We start from the raw sequence: 20,039 nt of genomic DNA on the forward strand, positions 1-20,039 counted from the left end.
TTAGAGCCTTCTATCTTTTCCATAAAGCAGCAGGTAAGTTGCCAAGAGTAAACAAATCAAACAGCAAACGGTTCGGGTTCAGTTTGAAACGCTTTGCCTGTTATTTTTTGATGGGGTTCTGTGCTTGGCAATGCTTGCTCCATGTCTGCCTGCAGGGCAAAGTGGAAACAGTTGAGCACTGTATTTCCAAACTGGTTCATTGACATTTGAGAATAATGTAGTACAGACAGAATCAGCATGTTTGGCAGGTGAGTGATACCTAATATGACCTTGGAAAGTAACTTTCCACGGCTTAGATGCAGTTCACAGCATGAAACAATCTTATATACACTACAAAACCCAGGTCAGGACAAGTAGCCATGCAGGGGCCTAGACTTGGGATTTATCAAATTTTCTTGTATGTCTTTAGGTGGAGTGGCTAAAGAATGAAGACATAATTGATCCTGTCGAAGATCGGAATTTTTATATCACTATTGATCACAACCTGATCATCAAGCAGGCACGACTCTCAGATACAGCGAATTATACCTGTGTTGCCAAAAACATTGTTGCCAAGAGGAAAAGCACCACAGCCACTGTCATCGTGTATGGTAAGAGGACCCTCAGGTTCTCAGTCCGGCACACGCAAGCGATTCGTTCTCATTTATAGCATTATTGCATTTTAAAATATCCAGCTACCGATCTCTTTTAGATTCCCACCACTGTTTCTTCCAGCCTCACGCATGGTCAGTTGGTTTAATTACTTCCAGGAGGCTCATAAATGTGATGAAGCTTTGGTAAGTTGCTGGAAACCGACTGCATCTGCTGCTTCTCAGGGGTCTCATTCTCAAGGAGGAATGGTACCAAGGGGACCTTACTGAGTTTGAGAGATAACAAAGCTCTAGAAGAACAATGACGGTTCTTCAACTCTAGACTCTGGCCCATGATTGCACAAACACAAGAAATGTGAAACCAATAGATTCCATAAACATACTTGGTGCCCATCCACCCCTAGAACTTGCTTTCTCCCAAGGACTGTAGAGCCATAATAAAGACAACTATGGTCAAGGGACTGTCATTCCTACACCATGGCCTCGTGAAGGGATTTTGCACTCTCTAGTCCCCTTTAGCCTGCTCATCTCTTAATCTGTAGATTCTCTTCAAGTTTCATATTCCATTTTGGTGTGGCCTCCATGCTCTTACCTCCCTTGGGAGCTGATACTTTTTCCCTAGCTCTTTCTCAAGACAATTCATCCCTCAGCTCTGCTCACTGTTGTTTCATACACTAAAAGATTATACTGCACATTGACATAATTCTCAGAAAATTGGGTCTTCATTATGTTTATTTATTGTCACAGAAAAATCTAAACCCCAAGTATTTGAGGTGTGTTTCCTCTTGAACAAGGAACACAGACTTTACCTCTACTCAGAAAATAGGGAAGCTGTCTCTCCCTACTTATATGGTCTGCCTTATGCCTCGATTTTCATGGCCTGTGAAGTAGGTGCTGTCACTTGGGATAGCCTGGCAATTACTTCAGAGACTTTTAAAGGAGATAAGAATAGGATAAAATAAGAGTGTTTTATGCCATTACAGCTGTTCGACCATTTTCATAAGTTGAGGGCAATTTAATAAAAGCACCTCCAAAGAGATCGCCCTGACCTTCCCCCATTTGCTTTAAATATAAGAGGAGTTCCCAGGAAAACCACCTCCTGTATACTAAAAAGTAAAGAAAATTCTTACCACTGAGGACAGAAAGTTAAAAACAGGAGAGTTCTATACAGTTCTTATTCAGTTAACTCAACTCTTAGTAACCTTTTTGTAGCTTAGCGTTCCTGGGACCACTCTTCTTACTTCTCTATGATCTTCCTATGATGGATAAACATGTGTTGAATCCACTTGAGTGTTTTTAATCTATCATATGTAAGTTCAATTCCCATACCAAACTGAAAATACAGAAATTAGGTTGTTTCCTCTCCAACAATACTGTTGTGTGGTTGGGTTGTGTACTGGCAAGATGAAGAGTCACAGGAACAAAAACCATCATGATGTTCCAGAAGCTACACATAGTTTTACAACTGCCATTTTAATTACAGGATAGAAGCATTCTAATTTTTTGTAATCCCCTGATTACTCTGGAGTTTAATTTCCTAGTCCAGATAAATGGCTATGTTGAATTGTAACAACTGTGTTTCTTAAATCACTAGAAGTTGTTTTGTACTTTTTATCTTAGTCTAAATTGCCTGAAACTCTTGATTAACAACATTTAAAATGCAAAGAAGCAATGGAACCCAATCATAATATGTGCCAATCCTAAATGACTGATGAAGGTACACTACAAATAGCTGTATTCTATAGGTATTTAATATAGATGCAAATCTCTTTCTACGTATAGCATAATTTCAACATCTGTAAATGTAATGAGAACATTGTTATTAGAAAGGATCATACACAAATAACATGAGAATTTTTTAAATATTTTTATTGGATATTTTCTTTACATTTGAAATGTTTCCTGGTTTCCCATCCAGATACCCTGTATCCTACTCCCTGTCCCCCTGCTTCCATGAGGGAGGTCTCCCTCCCACCCACTCACTTCCTTTTGCCTCTCTTCCCTGGCATTCCCCTACACTGGGGCATCGAACCATCACAGAACCAAGGGCCTCTCCTTCCATTGATGTCTGACAAAGCCATCCTCCGCTGCATATGCGGCTGGAGCCATGGGTCCCTCCATGTGTACTCTTCGGTTGGTGGTTTATTCCCTGGGAGCACTGGGGTGTCTGGTTGGTTGATATTGTTATTCTTCCTATGGGCTTGCAAACCCCTTCAGTTCCTTCTGTCCTTTCTCTAACTCCTCCATTGGGAACCCCATTTTCAGTCCAACGGTTGGCTGCGAGCATCCACTTCTGTATTTGTCAGGCTCTGGCAGAGCCTCCCAGGAGACAGCTATATCAGGCTCCTGTCAGCATGCACTTCTTGGCATCTGCAATATTGTCTGTGTTTGGTAACTGTATTTTAAACAAGATAAAACAAAGATAAAGCAATGAGACTTGGATCAGCAGCTATCTGGCTTTTTAACCTATTCTAGGGGGGGGTTCTCTTTCTCTGTAAATCTGTTCCTAGTGTCTGCACTAAGTAAATAATAAACAAGTAAATAAATAAATATGATTTTTTATGTCAGAGTAGAATGTCACTAGACTAGGAACTGTAGATGGAGAGTCCCAGTTTCCCGTGCTACGAAGCAGCATGCATGGCGACATTGTGACATTTCAGGTTTTAGAGAGCTGATCCAGGAACTTCATTTGGGAACTCCAGCTGAGACTCTAGCAGTCCACTGTGTGCTCCTGGTTTCCATGGCTCCATTGATTGACTGGCCAAGGCTCGTGAATTTCGGGCTCATCAATCCACAGGGTTACATATCTAATTAGCATTCTTCTGAACTTCCTTCATAGCTCCTTTTTTCATTTCTGTCATTTTGGGCTTATAAATATATATCTATTAAGGAAAATTTGGAAAAACACAGAAAAGGTCAAAGAAGAAAATATCTTTGGTGCTGTCATTTACCAATAGTATTTTTAAAATAAATATGATACCACTAGTATTTTTTATGCATAGATAGCGCATTAAAATAAAAACCACATGTTATTTTTATTTAATGTACAATGATAAACACCTAGGTTTTATTAGATAACCCCTTAATTTATCATTTTAATGGCATACATAATAATATACAACAACATTTTCCTATTTTTTAACATCATAGGTTCTTCTAATTATCACACATTTAAAAACATTACAAAAAATACCTTGTTCAGGTCTGTAAAAATAGTCCTATTCATTTACTGATGAGTGAGTATATTTCCTAGAAAATATGATTTGTAGCAAATCTTTTGAATGTAGAGTCTGTGTTGCTTCTGTCACTGACTCTTTTCTTTAACTTTGGAGGCAAATGCACATACTTATCCCATAGTATTTTAACTACCGGCAGATAATTTATGTTTTAAATTGTTTCATCAAAGAGAAAACATAAATATAATATATATTTTGATCTATTTTTTTTAAATCATACTATTTTTAGAGGGGGTGTCTAAAAATGAATAGTGTGAGTCATGTTGGATTCTGGATTTATAGGGATATATATATATATATATATATATACATATATATATATGTATATATATATTCATATAACATGGATTAGCCTTCTGCTTAAGGTGTCACATACATACTAACCCCTCTGTCACACATCATCATTCACCTTCTGTACAAGACGTCACATATATAAAGACATCACATATCTCCCGACCAATCTGTCCCGTACCACGATTGGCCTTTCTGCACAAGAGTATCCACTTGAAATGTGCCAACCAGTTACTGGCTCAGTCACACTGCTGACTTTATTTAAAACTCAAATGCTACGAGATTTAATTCTGTAATTGGGTTCACATGTAGGTTTGTGAAACTGGATAAAAATTCCTTGAAAAGCTATGAAGTCTGCAAATGCTGAAGAAAAATAATTAATCATTTGTTTTTTAAGGAATCAATGCGATTTTGTTCAGTTGCCACACTTCAAAGCTCACGTGGCATCAGGATGTAAACATTTATCATGTGAGATGAACCATCAAGAGTAATTTTTTGGAATTTAGGTAATGGGATGTACCTTATTAAAAAAAACTGTTAGCCAAGAAAAATGAACACCATCTTATTTATTTTTATGAGTGAGTTACTCGTGGAAAATAATTTTGTATTCACATTCTCAGCTACCCAGCAAAACTGCGAACTGCTCTCTGTGGCCTCCTCTAGCATTGAAATCTTGCTCTTTTTATGGGTACATGGGGTATGACTCTGGTCTGTCTGCTGTGTGATTTGTATGTGTTGGACATTCCTCTATGTTTAACTCATGCTTTGTGGTTTGTCTCCTTCAGTTAATGGTGGCTGGTCCACCTGGGCAGAATGGTCTGTGTGTAACAGCCGCTGTGGGCGAGGATATCAGAAACGCACAAGAACCTGCACCAACCCAGCCCCACTCAATGGTGGGGCCTTCTGCGAGGGGCAGAGTGTCCAGAAAATAGCATGTACCACGTTATGCCCAGGTAAATAAAGGATCCTCTTCTTCCAAAGTTCTTCTACCATTTTGAGAACATATACTGGAAGTATATGCAAACACCTAACCTAGACTGAGACGTGTAGTGACCATTACTTGAATTCATTCTACAGTATTTACCTTGCTGAGAAGTCAGACTCCTCCAAACGTTCTTAACTTTATCATGTAAACATGTAACGTGCTATAAGAGGCCAAGCACTATTAATGTAATCCTACGTTTCTAGTTAAACTGGGAGAGGCAAGATTGCACATCTTGTAATTCTAATGATTTAAACAGCATTAAAAACCACATAAATGCTCTCTTGCTCTGGCCCTTCCTTCTGCTCTGTCCTCTCATCCCTTCTCCCCTCTCCCTCCATGTGCTCATGGTCAGCCTCTACTCCTCTACTTCTCTATTCTCTCTCTCTCTCTCTCTCTCTCTCTCTCTCTCTCTCTCTCTCTCTCTTCCTTTTCTGCTTCTACTATCTTCTTGACTCCCCTTTCCATGCCCTGAATAAAATATATTCCATACAAAAAACCCCCCAAAAAAGCAAAAAACCATAACATTTGAAATAGCAACCCTGATGTTCAGAAATCCATGGAAATTAATAGGAACTGAAACTTAGGAAATGTTTTATACTGGAATATTTGATGTGTGGTGTCAGTTTCTGGACAGTGGCAAATAAAACATTTGGAAAGAATTAAAAGAAGGGCTAAGCTGTGTGACACATGAGATAGCAGATCGGGAAAATACGGCACAGCCAGCTCATTCTTATCTGTGTGTCTTGGTCATCTGTCTTATAAATTATTTGCAGTGGTTCCTATACCAAGATTGTGTCTCTTTGCCTCTTGGAATCATCATGCAGTATTTCATATTTCTATCAGGTCTTGACTCAAGGTAAATTTGAGTTAATAGTTACCCAGATCCAAATCATATCCCAAACTTATTAAAATGCCTAGTCATATAATATATCCAGAAGTTCAGCTAAAGTGGTTTTGTAAATAGTGCACAAATTCAGTGTACTCAATGGTCAGGGTTTCTGTTATCAATAGCAGTGCCTCCTTAGCACTCTGCTTTGCTGAACTTTCTACTGTTCATCCTTTTAATAAAACATTCTTCAGAAACGGGAGGAAAGAAAAATGTTATCTACAGGTAATATTTTCAAGTATTGATTCCAAGTAACAAAATGGTTTCCTGCACTGAACCACTGAAGACTCTTTATGGAACACATTTGGACTTGAGGGTGAGCTTAGACGTTCAGATTCTCCTATACACTCTCCCTTATTTGACCTAGTTCTGACTCCTGTAATTCAGAGTCCTTTAACCATTGTCATTGAAAGAACAATAGGGGTGTACACACACACACACATGCATGCACACAAATGCACACATATATATACCTGCATGCATGCACACACACAAATGAACGCCCACATACACACACATGCATACAAATGTGTGCATGTATACACATACACATACATACACTCACACACACAAACATACACACACATATGTGCTAGCACTTTAAGTAACAAGCACATAATTGATGATCTGCAGCAAAGCAAATATCATTGCTTTGGGTAACTGGAGTTGATATATAGTTGACTGCGTAGTATGAAAATACTAACATGTTCCTTAATTTTGAACATGGACATATTTTTACCTTAGTGTACATTATGATTGGTATATTTACTTAGTAAAAAGAAAGATTTGCCAAATACTATAAAGTACTAAAATTTATATATTTAAATGTTCCAGATTTGAGATGTTTCAATGCTTAATAAATGATGCTTGGCATTATTTCATGTGAAATCCTACATAATCATAATTATTTATGTATTTCAAAGAAAATTTAAACACTTGGTTTACTAGTTTAATGCTATTTCTTTGATACACTTAAAATGATTCATTTCGAAGTATAATAATTTATAGAGATATCTCAGCTCATCATTACTGAGATTTCTTATGAGTAATCCACCAAAATTAGAATGAAATTGAGTCAATTCTATATTACTATATCACTGCCAAACTAGAAATTTACTTAAATATTATTTCAGGGTGAATAGAAATGTGTGCACCATCAAATGATAGAACAGAATCATCAAATAGATGACAAATAATACTGTCTTTATGAGAAGGAATAGCGAAGGTTTCAGCCAAATGAAGTGTCATGGATGACCAAAAGCAAACAGAGAATATAGAGGTCAAGAGATGGGGGGGGGGAGAGAAGGAAAAGAGAATGGATGAGTTTCTTCACTGCTACATGTCCTTTGCTTGCAATTCTCATACATGTTCTCTTTCACTGGTTACTGGACACTATAAATAAGAAAATGTTTGATCAAAAAGGAAACCCTCTAATAATCAATATAGTATCCAGAAGACTCCCCTTTAGTGAATAAAGAGGAAATGTGATACCTTGCTTACATAGCTCCTGGTGTCCCAGTACGCCTCCCTGACCCATTGGAGGGAACAAAATGCACAGACCTCCCAAAGGCAAAGCATGCATCGTTCACGAGAGGCTAAAGCAGACTGCAGGATTCTCACTGGGGTACCTTCTTCTATTCTTGTTGTTATTTGGGAATTGAGCTGTGCTTCCTTTACCCATTGAGTACTGCTCCTTCTGACCACATGCTGCCTCTTTTTCACGGCAGTGGATGGCAGGTGGACTTCATGGAGCAAATGGTCAACTTGTGGGACTGAGTGCACCCACTGGCGGAGGAGGGAGTGTACAGCACCAGCCCCCAAGAACGGGGGTAAGGACTGTGATGGCCTGGTCCTCCAATCCAAGAACTGCACCGATGGGCTGTGCATGCAGGGTAAGTCAAAGTGAAGTAATGCAGGCATTGAAGGGATGGACACCGAGACCATTTGGATATCTGGAAGGAATGTTAGTAATTGAGAATGTTGAACAATAAAATTGTAATGATACAGTTCTGTTTAGCGTTCTTTCATGACTAGTAAAAGCTATTCTCTTGGGAACTGGAATGGATAATATCTGTATAATTAACAAACGGGACACACAGTGTTGCTTTCACTCAAGCAAGAAACAATTTGGCCATTTCCATGCAGCGGCTGTCACTCTTTTTAGACCAGAGTTGAATTACCTTGCACGTACAGGTACCTTAAACTCCACATAGAGTCCAAGCATGTCTTCCAACAAGTAAGCTATTTATTTGTAATTTATGCCTGGCACTGAACCAATATCTTTGAAATATAAAATATACAAGGACAGTAAATGTTTCTGTGGGTACTTTTACGAACCTACAGTAAATCTTTAGTAGGAACATCTTCGCAACCTCTTGAAACTGCTGGGTCTGTGTTAAAAATTACCTCCTGGGTATAATTTATCTTACTCAAGGAGAATACTTTTGATACAATAATTTCAATGAGTGTAGAAGGTGACTCAGGTGCTGTGGTAGATGCAAGGAGCTATATTCTCTATTTTTTTTATGTCTTATGCATATAATTCTTTCTGTGAAAGGGTAGCTTGCTTTGAATACTTGCAAATTTTCAAACATTTGTTGTTAGAACTCATTCTCTCTGCTCCTGGCCATGAAGTAAAGTACATACAATTGTTCAGGCAGATGGATTAAACAATGTGCCATTGTGATTCTCAACTAATGGTGGCCAAATGTTGACATTGCTCATGCTCGCACAACTGTAATGAGCTGTATCCACAGAAGGGTATTTGTGTTTGTTATTTAAGGAAGAACACGTATTTTGTCTTCACCGTACACATGCAATTTTGTTTACTCTTCAGAGTCTGTGCACACAAGGACCTTTAGAAAGAAAGCTTACTTAAAGTGCAAATACGTAATCGTGTTGCTCAGGTCGAATGAAAATCCAGGAGCCTCTCATTTGGGCTCCACAAATATCGCGATGCTACTAAACGTCTGATGATTAGGGACAGCTACCATTTCCACAAAGGCAAAAATGAAGGGAAGACAACTGATTTATTAATTATCTGTCTAGAGGTACAGGCTTCACATCCGGACAAGAGTTTTCATTGAGGACCAAAATAACAACATGAATATATCGCTTTTATTTCATATTCTCCTTTACTGTGAAACAATCTGATCGATGTAACTGAGAAGTACGAATATTTGCAGGGTTTGCGAGTTTGTTTTTCTTTAGTACTTTCATCCTGTCTCGATACAATAAAACGATGTTGCAGAATATTAATACCTTTTACCTCTACTCCGCATATTTAAAATTCTAGGCAACATAGATGGCAATGAGTGTAGTGCTACATTTAGCTGGGACTTTGGACCTTTCTTGTACAAAGTACTTTCTAAACCGTGACATTAGTTAAACCCATGTCATTCAAACTAAGCCATCAGCAGTGCCTCAATATCCAGACCACCTCTCATAGTCAAACTAGGATTTCCCCTTATGATTAGATGTTTGCCAGCAATAATGGTTTGCAGTGTGCTTATAACTGGGAAACACGATTTGGCACACAGGTGGCATTTTTGCTTTGTTTGTTTGTTTATGTGTTGTCTTGCTGTTTTTAAATCAAGTCTCTTGTTGGACAAAAGCATTTTGGCATTTGGATTGAGGTCTTTCAGGTAAAAAGCCGTCCTTTTCTGATGCTATGATTTCCTATGCTAGCAGTTCCTACCAAGTCAATAAACTCTCTCATCTGTCCTCCTAGATCTACCCTGGCCTAGCCGAGAATTGTAGTCTATACCACTATTGATTTCCCGGGGACTAAAACAGCGAAAGAGATATTGCTTTGCAGTATAATTACAGTATTTTACAGTGTTAAGCTCTAAGCTTGAAATTTCTCGTGAAGTATTGCTACCAAAGTTTTGCAAAGAAATAATATTACCTTTGGTTGGAAAAACAAGAGCCTATTTAGCGACGAAACTATGAAAGCTTGGAGAAAGGACAATGACCACGTTCAGAAAAGGAATGAGGTAGAGCAGAAAGCCACAGAGGTATAATTACCACTGAGGAATTTATCATCGAATATGCATTTGCTTAGGGGTCATTCATATCTTAAATGTCTTAAGTTATTTAGTAAAAATAATATTATGTCAAAACAAAGCTGGTCTACTCAATGTCAAATCAGGTATGAAATAAAACAATTGAATTTACTCAAAATTATATACAAATAGTTCTAATAATCCTGTTATACATTTTGTCATACTATTGTGCGAATGAAGCTCTGAGTTCCTCAGGGATATGAGTAGGACTCAAGAGTTTCATAGAATCCACGGAATATTATTTCTCAATAAGCTAGATTGGCACATAAGATCGATGAAAGATGAAATTAATAGAAAATGCTGTTTTCAATATTTAGTCATTATTTTCAAAACCACCAAATTCTGACACAGTCATTCCCTTTACAGGCAAAACATGAGCACCTTTGATTCAAAGCATATAGACATATTAGTTTTAAACATGATTACTACATATATATACAGAGAGAGAGAGAGAGATAGAAAGAGAGAGAGAGAGAGAGAGAGATGACAGAGATACAGAGAGAGAGATAGAGACAGAGAGAGAGACAGAGAGACAGAAAGAAGGGAGGACAATCTACATGTGCCAGGAAGGTAATTATAAGGGAAACGGAGAAGAGGCTGTTAGAGATGCGAAAATGGCCAAGAGCCAAAATGGACATGATTGGGTCTTAGAGTACATGGGAGTCAGGATTTGGCTTGGGGTCAGAAGCTTTGTGAAAGAAGTGGGCTGAGACTTGGAACAAGAACTCAGAATAAATCTGTAATTCATTCATTGTTGCCAAGAATGAAAAATAACTAGAACTTTTCTGCCCACCATTCCAAGGACACCTCAAGAAAATCATGGTAAAGAAAAGAAAAAAATAAAGTCTTCATTTAAGTGAAGTCTATAGTGAAACCACAGAGTTATACGCAGTTGTAGTGTGGAGCTTAAGATATTCTTCAGTAAACAAAAACCAGAAAGCTATCCTTGGAGCTGCTTCTGAAGCAACATAGCACACAGCAAGTTGCTACACAGGTCCCCTCTGCAATATCAGTGTATTCGTCTATGACAAAAGGAGGCTATTCCAGAAATCAAATGAAATAATGAAGTTTAACATCCCCTAAGATTAAGTGTAAGGGACAACCTCCAACAGAACAAACAAATACACATTCTAATCACAGGGACTCAGGACAACCTGAATTAAAATAAACAGTAAATAAAAGTATCAAGTAACTCTATGTCACAATGAACGCATAGAATCTTTTTTATACAGATGGGTACATTTAGAGAAATCAAATGGAATGTTGAAAGAATGAAATGCAATGATTAAAATTTAAAACTCCATAGAAGACTAATAATCAAATTAGATTGAGCTGTAGATAAGGGTGAAGGGAAAATCAAGAGAGAGATCTAAGTGAGGGAAACAGATGAAATAAAAGTAGGTTCTGTGAGCAAGAGTGGGGCCACTGTGACCCGAGCAAATCTGGCATTCAGTAATCAAGAAAGCAACATTGAAAGAGCTTGGCGGATAAATAAGCAACAAAGTATTCGTTTGCTTCTCATAAAACTCACTATGTGAGTAACAAAATCTAAACTAAGCACTGGTGCCCTCAAAGAATAATTGAGGGCTAGCGGAAATTAAAGGGAAAGTAAATGATATTAATATAAAATAGAAGAAGCTAGAACTAAGATAGCATTTCAAAATTCCATCTATTATCCTAGAAAAAATACTAACACTTTTAACATCTAATTTTATTGACACAAGTGATCCAGATATAACGGTAAGGCTTTACAAATGTATGAATTGAATACATAAACTCAAGTTTGAAAACATAAAGAGTACAAAAGAAAAATAAGGCCTTGTACATACAACAATAAGGAAGATGGCAGAAAGAAATATACACATTTCAAGAACAATATAAGTGAACTAAATGCACCTCATCAATAAAACTTTAAAACCTTAATTTTATGTTTTTGATAAATCCAACGCTTAAATCATACTGAGAAAGATTAAAAATTAAGACACAGAACTTATGTCTATTTTAAATAGCTGATTAAATCTGACTATCTGTTTTGACCAGTATTTAGTTTCATTTTTTATTATTCCTAAGTACATATTACTTACTATTTTATTCATACTCCTAATTTATACAGTTAATTTGCTTGGATAGTATACATTTAAAATGTTTAATTTGCCTTTGAGTAATTTTTTATTGGTTTCCAAGCTTCTGATGGTTTCCTAACATATCTTCGTGAAGAGACTACATCTCAGATCCTCAAGTTAACAACAGAGGAACACAATCAGTGTTGACTTCTAACCTCTGTAAATGGACACATATGTGTATCACACACATGAACACCTCTCTCTCTCTCTCTCTCTCTCTCTCTCTCTCTCTCTCTCTCTCACACACCACACACACACACACACACACGCACACACACACACACACACTCACAGAGAGAGAGAAAGAGAGAGAGAGAGAGAGAGCAAGAGAGTGAGAGAGTGTTTTGAGGATCAGTTATAAGATTATCTAATATTTTGAATAGGTGATTATGCTAAATGTTGAGGCATTTGTCATAAAGACTTATGTTTTACTAGTAGAAATTCAGATTGTCATAATTATTTCAGGAAAATGTAAATTATAATATGCCAATCTTTTTTAAATTATTTTTATTTGTTATTTTATTTATTTATATGTCAAATGTTTTCCCCTCCATAAGCTCCCTATCCTTTCCTCCATCCCCCTGCCTCTATGAGGGTGCTACCCCACACCCACTCATTCCTGCCTCAGTGGCCTAGCATTCCCCTCTCCTGGGTCATCTAGTCTCCACAGACCAAGGGGCCCTTCCCAGTAATGCTAGATAAGGCAATCCTCTACTACATATCCAGCTGGAGCCAGGGGTAGCCCCTGTGTACTCTTTGGTTCATGGTTTAGTCCCAAACTCTTTAGTTCATGGGAAGGTCTGGTTGGTTGATACTGTCATCCTTCCTATGAGGTTGCAAACCCCTTCAGCTCCTACAGTCCTTGCCCTAACTTCCCCACTGGGGTCCCCGCGCTCAATCCAATGCTTAGCTGTGTACATCCATATCTGTATTTGTCAGGTTCTGGCAGAGTCTCTCAGGGGACAGCTATACCGAGCTCCTGTCAGTAAGCATTTCTTGGCATTAACAATAGTGTCTGGGTTTGGTGTCAGCTGATGGGTGGATCCCTAGATGGGCAGTCTCTGGGTGGCCTTTCCTCCAGTTTCTGCTCCACTCTTTGTCCCTGCATTTTCCTTTGACAGGAGGAATTCTGAATTAATATTTTTGAGTGGATAGGCATGGCCCCCAAGTTGAGTGATGGGGCCACCCACCCACCACAAATAAGCCAATCTTAATTGGATGAATACATGTCAAGGAATTAATAGAAACACTACATATATATGTATATGTCACATATATCTATAGACTTGTATTTGTTTCTATTTTTATTATTATAAAGCTCTTTTAAAATTCTTTGAGCAATTCTTGTCTATACCAAATATCCTGATCTTATCCTTCCTGTAACTCCTCCCTACAGCTCCCTACAGCTCCCCTCAGCACCTCACTCCCAGGTTTGTGTGAGTGTGTGTGTGTGTGTGTGTGTGTGTGTGTGTGTGTGTGTGTGTGTGTAAAACAATTGAGGCCAATTAATGTTACTCATACACATACACGTGTGTGAAATCATCCACTGTGGCATCCCACCAATGGCCACACACCAAAAAAAAGTAGCTCTCATTTCCCCAGAATCAAGGAACTGCCAAGAGCTCTTCAAGCGAGGGTAGGACCTCCGGGCCCTTTCTCTATGCTGAATGTTTGCACTGGACTGATTGTGTGTGGGTCTTATTCAGGTAATACCACAGGCGCTGGGTGCTCTTTCCAAACCTGAGCACCACCCCTGAGAAAAAAGAAATTGTAGTATCTAAGAAGTATATAAGGATGCGTGTACTAAAGTATTTTCATAATCTGAACCCAGAAAAGCAGGTTTGGAATTTATATACGTATTTTTCTATAGCTATAGAAAAGTGAGCTTAAGGAAAGATTACTGAAAATTATTCTATTCCTGGGTTTATGAGATCATAAGTATGTTTTCCTATATGATTTCTGTTCTGCACATTCATTTTTTACTTGGTCTCCCATTGCGTGTCTAGTTATAAATGGCATTTTCAGGAAGAAATGTTAAAGGAAGAATAGTGTCCTGACATGATCTAAATCTGGAGCCCCTCAATCTGAGATGTAGCAATATTGGTGGTTTGTCTTGAGATCTTTGTCATGTTGATTCAGTTAGATCATTAATAACAGTATTTCATAAAATACTCGGAGAAAGGTCTAGTTGTAGAAAAACAAGTTTGGCGAGAGATACTAAAAGCTAGTAAATCATGTAGTTTGAAAACCTGGGGCTTTAGGATTAAATTATGGTTTTTCTAGTATTTCCCAGTTTCCTGTCATGCTCATATCACCCAGTGCTTGTAAACACACTTACTCTTAGAATGCTGGTTTATCAGAGTCATTGTGCAATGCTGTGAAGTGACATCTGTGCAACAGGGAGCCAAGTATTTATAAGATGTTGCCAAAGCTCCACTAAATTTAGGCAATCCACACATATCTGTTCATTTTAAGATCAGAGAGGCAGGGGAGGGAGGAGAGAGAGAGAGAGAGAGAGAGAGAGAGAGAGAGAGAGAGAGAGAGAGAGAGGAGAGAGGACAGGACAGGACAGGACAGGACAGGACAGGACAGGACAAGGGAAGGGAGGGAATGGGGAGGAAGAGGGAGAAGGAGGGGATGGGGAGGAAGAGGGAGAGGGAGAGGGAGAGAAGCATAGACTTATTGACCTAAAACAAAACAAGCAGTTGGCACTTAGAGACAACACATTGGTCCCTTCAAACCAAAACATTGAGAGATACGTGTGACTGTACTAAAATATACTAGCAAAGGTAATTCAAAGCATTAGAGTCTCTAAATAACCTCCAATGAAACTGGACCTCTTTGTAGGTACACTATTACTTTTGGAAAAGAATGAAATCATTTCAAACACTTCAGTATTTTAGTACATTGACCAGTACAATTTATATCAAACAACAAAAAAAATTGCAAAGATAGGATTTTTCATATTGAAAATAAGAAAAAACATCTATCTGGCTGTTGTGATGTGATAGAGAAATAAAGTTCACAACAAATTCAAAGTTTTCATGCAATAATGCGTATTCAGAAGGCCGTGCTGTAGGGACTCCTGCACTGATTCTCTGTTAAAATACTCCAGCTTCTTTATTATCTGAACACTGCATAAAGGAACCTACTGCCTGTATTTGAAATAAGGTTACATGAGATGATTCGATGGCTGAGAACAGTAGAGAAAGAAACAGAAGGACACACATGCAGAGAACAAAATAATAGCAAGGCCCATCAGAAATCTCTTAAAAATGCTAAAACTAACAAATGGGCTTGTTTTATGTTGAATACATTGGTATTCTTAAGAGCGCGTAATGTCATATAATAGTTTCATCCATGTTTCTCTTCCTTTGGAAAATAGTCATCCAAAGACTAAATGTAGCGTGCTTTTACATGTGGACTAAATTGGTACATTCCTGTGAATTTTATCTTTGAATCCCATTTAAATGTGAATTTCCACGCTGGTATGTGTAAGAGTATACATGTGACCTTGGAACTCCTTCTCGCTGAAGAGAGTTTATGCTATAGACAAATTATAACTTGCCGTTGCCAAACCAGAACTGCCTGGAACAGCCTATATGACTGAAGCCCCTGACTCTGGGAAAGTAAAATGTTGAGAGCGTTGTGCACATTTCTCACTTTTTACTCATTAAAACATTTGCATGTCACAGGGCTTGGCTCTTCCATCGGTTCTCGCCAGAGGAAGTGGCAGAACTCTCTGCATGTAAATTTCAGTGTGGACACGCTGCATACCAGGCTCCTGCAACACCAGGCGCTTATAACATAGGGAAATCATTTACCTAACAAACCACTGTTCCCCGGCTGCGGAATGATGTGTTTATAACTGCCTGCGGTGGGCACTTGCCAAGGTGCTAGTCGCTTTGCAGCGAAATTCTTGTCAACACAGCAGTATGGGAAGAAATCGTAACTTGAGTGTTAGACAGTGAGCACTTTTTTATCTGAAGTTAGAAGTTGATGTCATAGCTGGGTTTCTATAGTTCTTGATATGAGCAGTGTCCCAGATGGCAAATAAATATTCTGCCCATGAACTTCCTGCCCAACACAGTCCTCGATAGTCTCCGGCATAATCAGTGTGGTCTGCCTTTCGACTTTCCTGGTAAAACATTTTCCGGCTTTTGAAAGCATGGATGTGGTCAGAAACTTTAGGCCACAGAAACCCGATGCGCACCTATGGAGCCCAAAGAGGTCAGTGTGAGGAGACAAAAGCAAGAGCTTTCACCCCTGGGGGCCGCCCTGAGAGATCAGGAATGATGGAGCTACATAGGGCTGAGAAAAATGCCACTACACAGTCAGAGCAAAATGGGCTTAGGGCGAGGGTGCGAGGGTGACTTTTATTTTAGCACAGAAAGTCATCAGGTTGGCTGATACTCTTTAGGACTAAATCACGTTAGTTCAGGATTCCATACTGTTTTACTCTTTCTGTCTAAAGTTTTTGTTAGGATGGAGTCATGGTAAGTGTCGACCACCCCTGAACGTACTAATGTTCTATTCTTCTTTTAAAACACCGGTGGTTTTGGATTGTCCAACATAAAAGCACTTGGGCCTCTGACACATACATAAGCTTGCTTCTGGTAAACCCAAGACGAATTTCAGGCCATTATGCTGCATCCACTATGAGTCCTGGAATAAGCCCTTCTTCCTGCTGGGCTAATAATCATCTACTGCCTGTTTTTAGAATGTGTGCTGGCAACTGTTACAAACAAGGCCATGAACCAACTTAGTGTGGCATGGTGAGTGTCCCCTGAAAGAGAGAGCAACAGGTACCCACAGGTACCTCAGCTGCCTGACACCTACAAGAAAATGTTCCTGTCCGCTTTTCTTTTGTCATGTCTTCAACTTTACATATTCAGTTGCTTGGATTTGTGTAAGCCCCCCCCCATAGTCAATAATGAACCCTCAGAAGAGTGGGTGAATTATAGAAAACGACCTTGTGTGTTTTTAACAAACCTGACCTTTGACATCATTAGTGCTCTGATGGGTTTATAAAATAAGCCCTGACTTGGGAGGAGGTAAAAAAAAAAAAAAAATGAACCTGGGCATGTTTATCTTTGAATCACTCTTGAGGCTTAACAAGAAAATTTGCATCAGAAGAAATGTGATTGAGATGCGAATGTCCGACATGTGAGGTCAGAGTGCAATCACCACAGGCACACAGACCAGACAGGCAGGTCAAGGAAAGGGGCAGGTCTACCTGGAGCAGATTCTTCTAAAGATCAGATCTTAAAGAGAAATAAAAAAGTCTTAGAATGTTTCCTCCTGAGTGTATGTCCAATAGATAAATACAACTAAACTAACTGAAATTTGGTGATTTGAGGACATTAGAGCCAGATGTGATGACTCATGCCTATAATCCCGGCACTTGGGAAGGTAAGGCAAGAAACTTGAGGCTGAGGCCAGCTTAGGCTACTTGGACTGTTGTAGACCACAATGAGCCACCCCCTTAAGGTCTTGTCTCAAACATAAACCAAATGAAGCAAAAGAAGTGCAAACTTGCAAAGACCATGGAACACGCTTGCCAACTGTTGAATTATGTGGTGCGACTGTTAAGTCATGGTGTCACCACCATCTCAGAGAAGGATTGGTCCTCTTCTCTAAAGGTCTCAAACATCCTGAAGCCTATGTGTGCATGCTATAATAATATGAGAAATGCCATATCCGGTGGCAGTAAGTAAACCATGGAGGCGGCCGAGAATACTTAATACCATAGCACCTCTATCTGGGCTAGCTTGGCTCTAAATGTAGAATTTTAATTCCTACAGCATCTGCATGCACCCTTTCCTCTTAAGTATTCCCTAAGGCTATGTCAGGAGTTCTCAAATTTTAGAGGACCTGCAATTACCAGACCTTATTTTTATAGTTAAAGGACTTTCAGTTTTAATGTTAATCCTATTCTGTTTTAATATCATAAAGCACTGTTAAGCTGTAGCTGAAATTGTTCCTGACTGTAGTCTTCAATGTCAGACATGGACAAATGAAGACCAAATTGACTGGAGCTTAACATAATTAATACTCAAAAGATAGAAAAATCAACTCCCTAGATGGGTCTTTTGACTACCACTAATAATTGTTCTATTAGGCAAAGTAAGAAATTGAAACATTGAATAGAAACTACTGATGCCCCCCACCCCCACAAAAGAAACTACTCACCTTCCTGAGTCCCATTGGCAAAGGTTGGAGCCACTACATAAACCCAACCCTTTCTCTACTTTTACTCCTTTTACAATATGAGCTCCTTTACTGGGTCTTACTGCTGTGTTGTTTTGATTTTTCTGGGGCTGGAGGGATACCATGCATGCTGGAGGACGTGACTGTTGACCCATGACACCCAAACAGTGACACATGCTTGTAGTCCCAGGGCTGGGGAGATGGAGACAAGAGGTTTCCTAGGGTGTGGTGACTGTCCTATGTATCTGAATCACTGACCTCCATGTTGTAAGGAGATTTCTACTACCCACACTTAAGAGTAGATATCCTGAGCTTAAATGCCTTTCCCAAAAATATCAGACCATCTCAATTTGGACTAGCTTGGTTCCAAATGTAAAGAGTTTTAATTCCTTCAGCACCTATATTCATATTTTCCTTCTAAATATGTCCATAGATTTGTTCCCATGGTGACTCTAAATCCTGTAATATTGACAATCAAAATTGGCCATCACAATAAGTTGTGTATGAAAATATTACTTAAAACATAAAAGTAGTTAATATCAAACTATTATAGTCATAAGGCTAGGATGATTTTTAGTATCATCTAATATTCATATATCACTGAAAGCAATCCGTTTTTGGAAAAACTAGAAACATAAAAGTAGTTGCTTTTGGGGGGGGAGTAGAAATTCTAGCCCTGTTTTTGATAATGCCCAAATGAAATCTCCCCACTAAATAGCCTGAATTCAGACAGGTAACTATAAAGATCTTAAGTACTGAGCACACTCTCAAGATTATGTTTTGTTACTGAAATTTAAAACCAAAGAAATATCTCTTTCCATCTTAAGATAGTAAGATATATCTTAGGCCTTGGTTTTCATAACCGTTGGACATCACTTAGAAATATTGGCACAAATAAGAAGAAGACACCCTGGGGTTAAGCAAGACAAAACTGAGACATCAACATAATTGACAAAGAGTGGCTGAAACCATTTCATTTGAATTTAAACATGAATGCTTTTGGAATTATCATGTCTAGCCTTTGAGCCCCAACCAACTTGATGGGAAAAGCTTAGACAGTGTGATCTCTTGAAATGATGGACAATTGTGAGATGGTTTTGGAGCCAAGGGAGCATTGCACAAATTGTTCAAGACACCTGCTCTTGCTTTCAAGTTATTTGCACCTTTCTTGAAAAACATTTTCCATGATGAGGGTCAACAAGAGGACCTAAGGGCAGCCTTCAGGCAAGGGCAGTCTGAGGACCTGAGTCTGACACCCAATCCGATGGTGGCAGAAAGAACTGTTTCCTGAATGTTGTTCCTTGACCTCCACACATATGCTCAGGTATCTAAGTGCCAATACTTAGACACACACATAAGTGCATATAATAATAATTATTTTTCTGCATAATTAAATAGTACTCCAAGTTAGGAAAACTTCCTCTCTAAAAGTAAATTTTCCTTAAGAATAAAGAGTTGTTCTCCTTTTTATCCTGCTCTTGAATTAGTTCCATATAGGTTCAAATGCTAAGACAACTGCATCCTGCCCCGGGCCTCCTGCCTGTGATGGTGAAAGTACCAATCTGAGTGATGTGCGTTTGAGGTTATGGAGGGCTTTTTGTTCCTAAGAATGTTCCTCTCATTATAGGACATTAAGTAACCCTGGACCTCAATT

The 20,039-nt window shown here is 38.7% G+C and overlaps 1 protein-coding gene across 2 annotated transcripts in view; it reads left to right on the forward strand.

Moving 5' to 3' along the window:
* Nucleotides 1-20,039, forward strand: part of Unc5c (unc-5 netrin receptor C) — a 352,164-nt gene that overhangs the window by 276,334 nt on the left and 55,791 nt on the right. For both annotated transcript variants that reach the window (XM_032897248.1, XM_032897249.1), the window contains exons 5-7: nt 410-590; nt 4,903-5,070; nt 7,716-7,880. In XM_032897248.1, the coding sequence (XP_032753139.1) occupies nt 410-590; nt 4,903-5,070; nt 7,716-7,880 (514 nt within the window). The remainder of the gene's footprint in view (nt 1-409; nt 591-4,902; nt 5,071-7,715; nt 7,881-20,039) is intronic.

This window comes from Rattus rattus, chromosome 3 (assembly GCF_011064425.1).
Source record: "Rattus rattus isolate New Zealand chromosome 3, Rrattus_CSIRO_v1, whole genome shotgun sequence".
NCBI classification, from domain to species: Eukaryota; Metazoa; Chordata; class Mammalia; order Rodentia; family Muridae; genus Rattus; species Rattus rattus.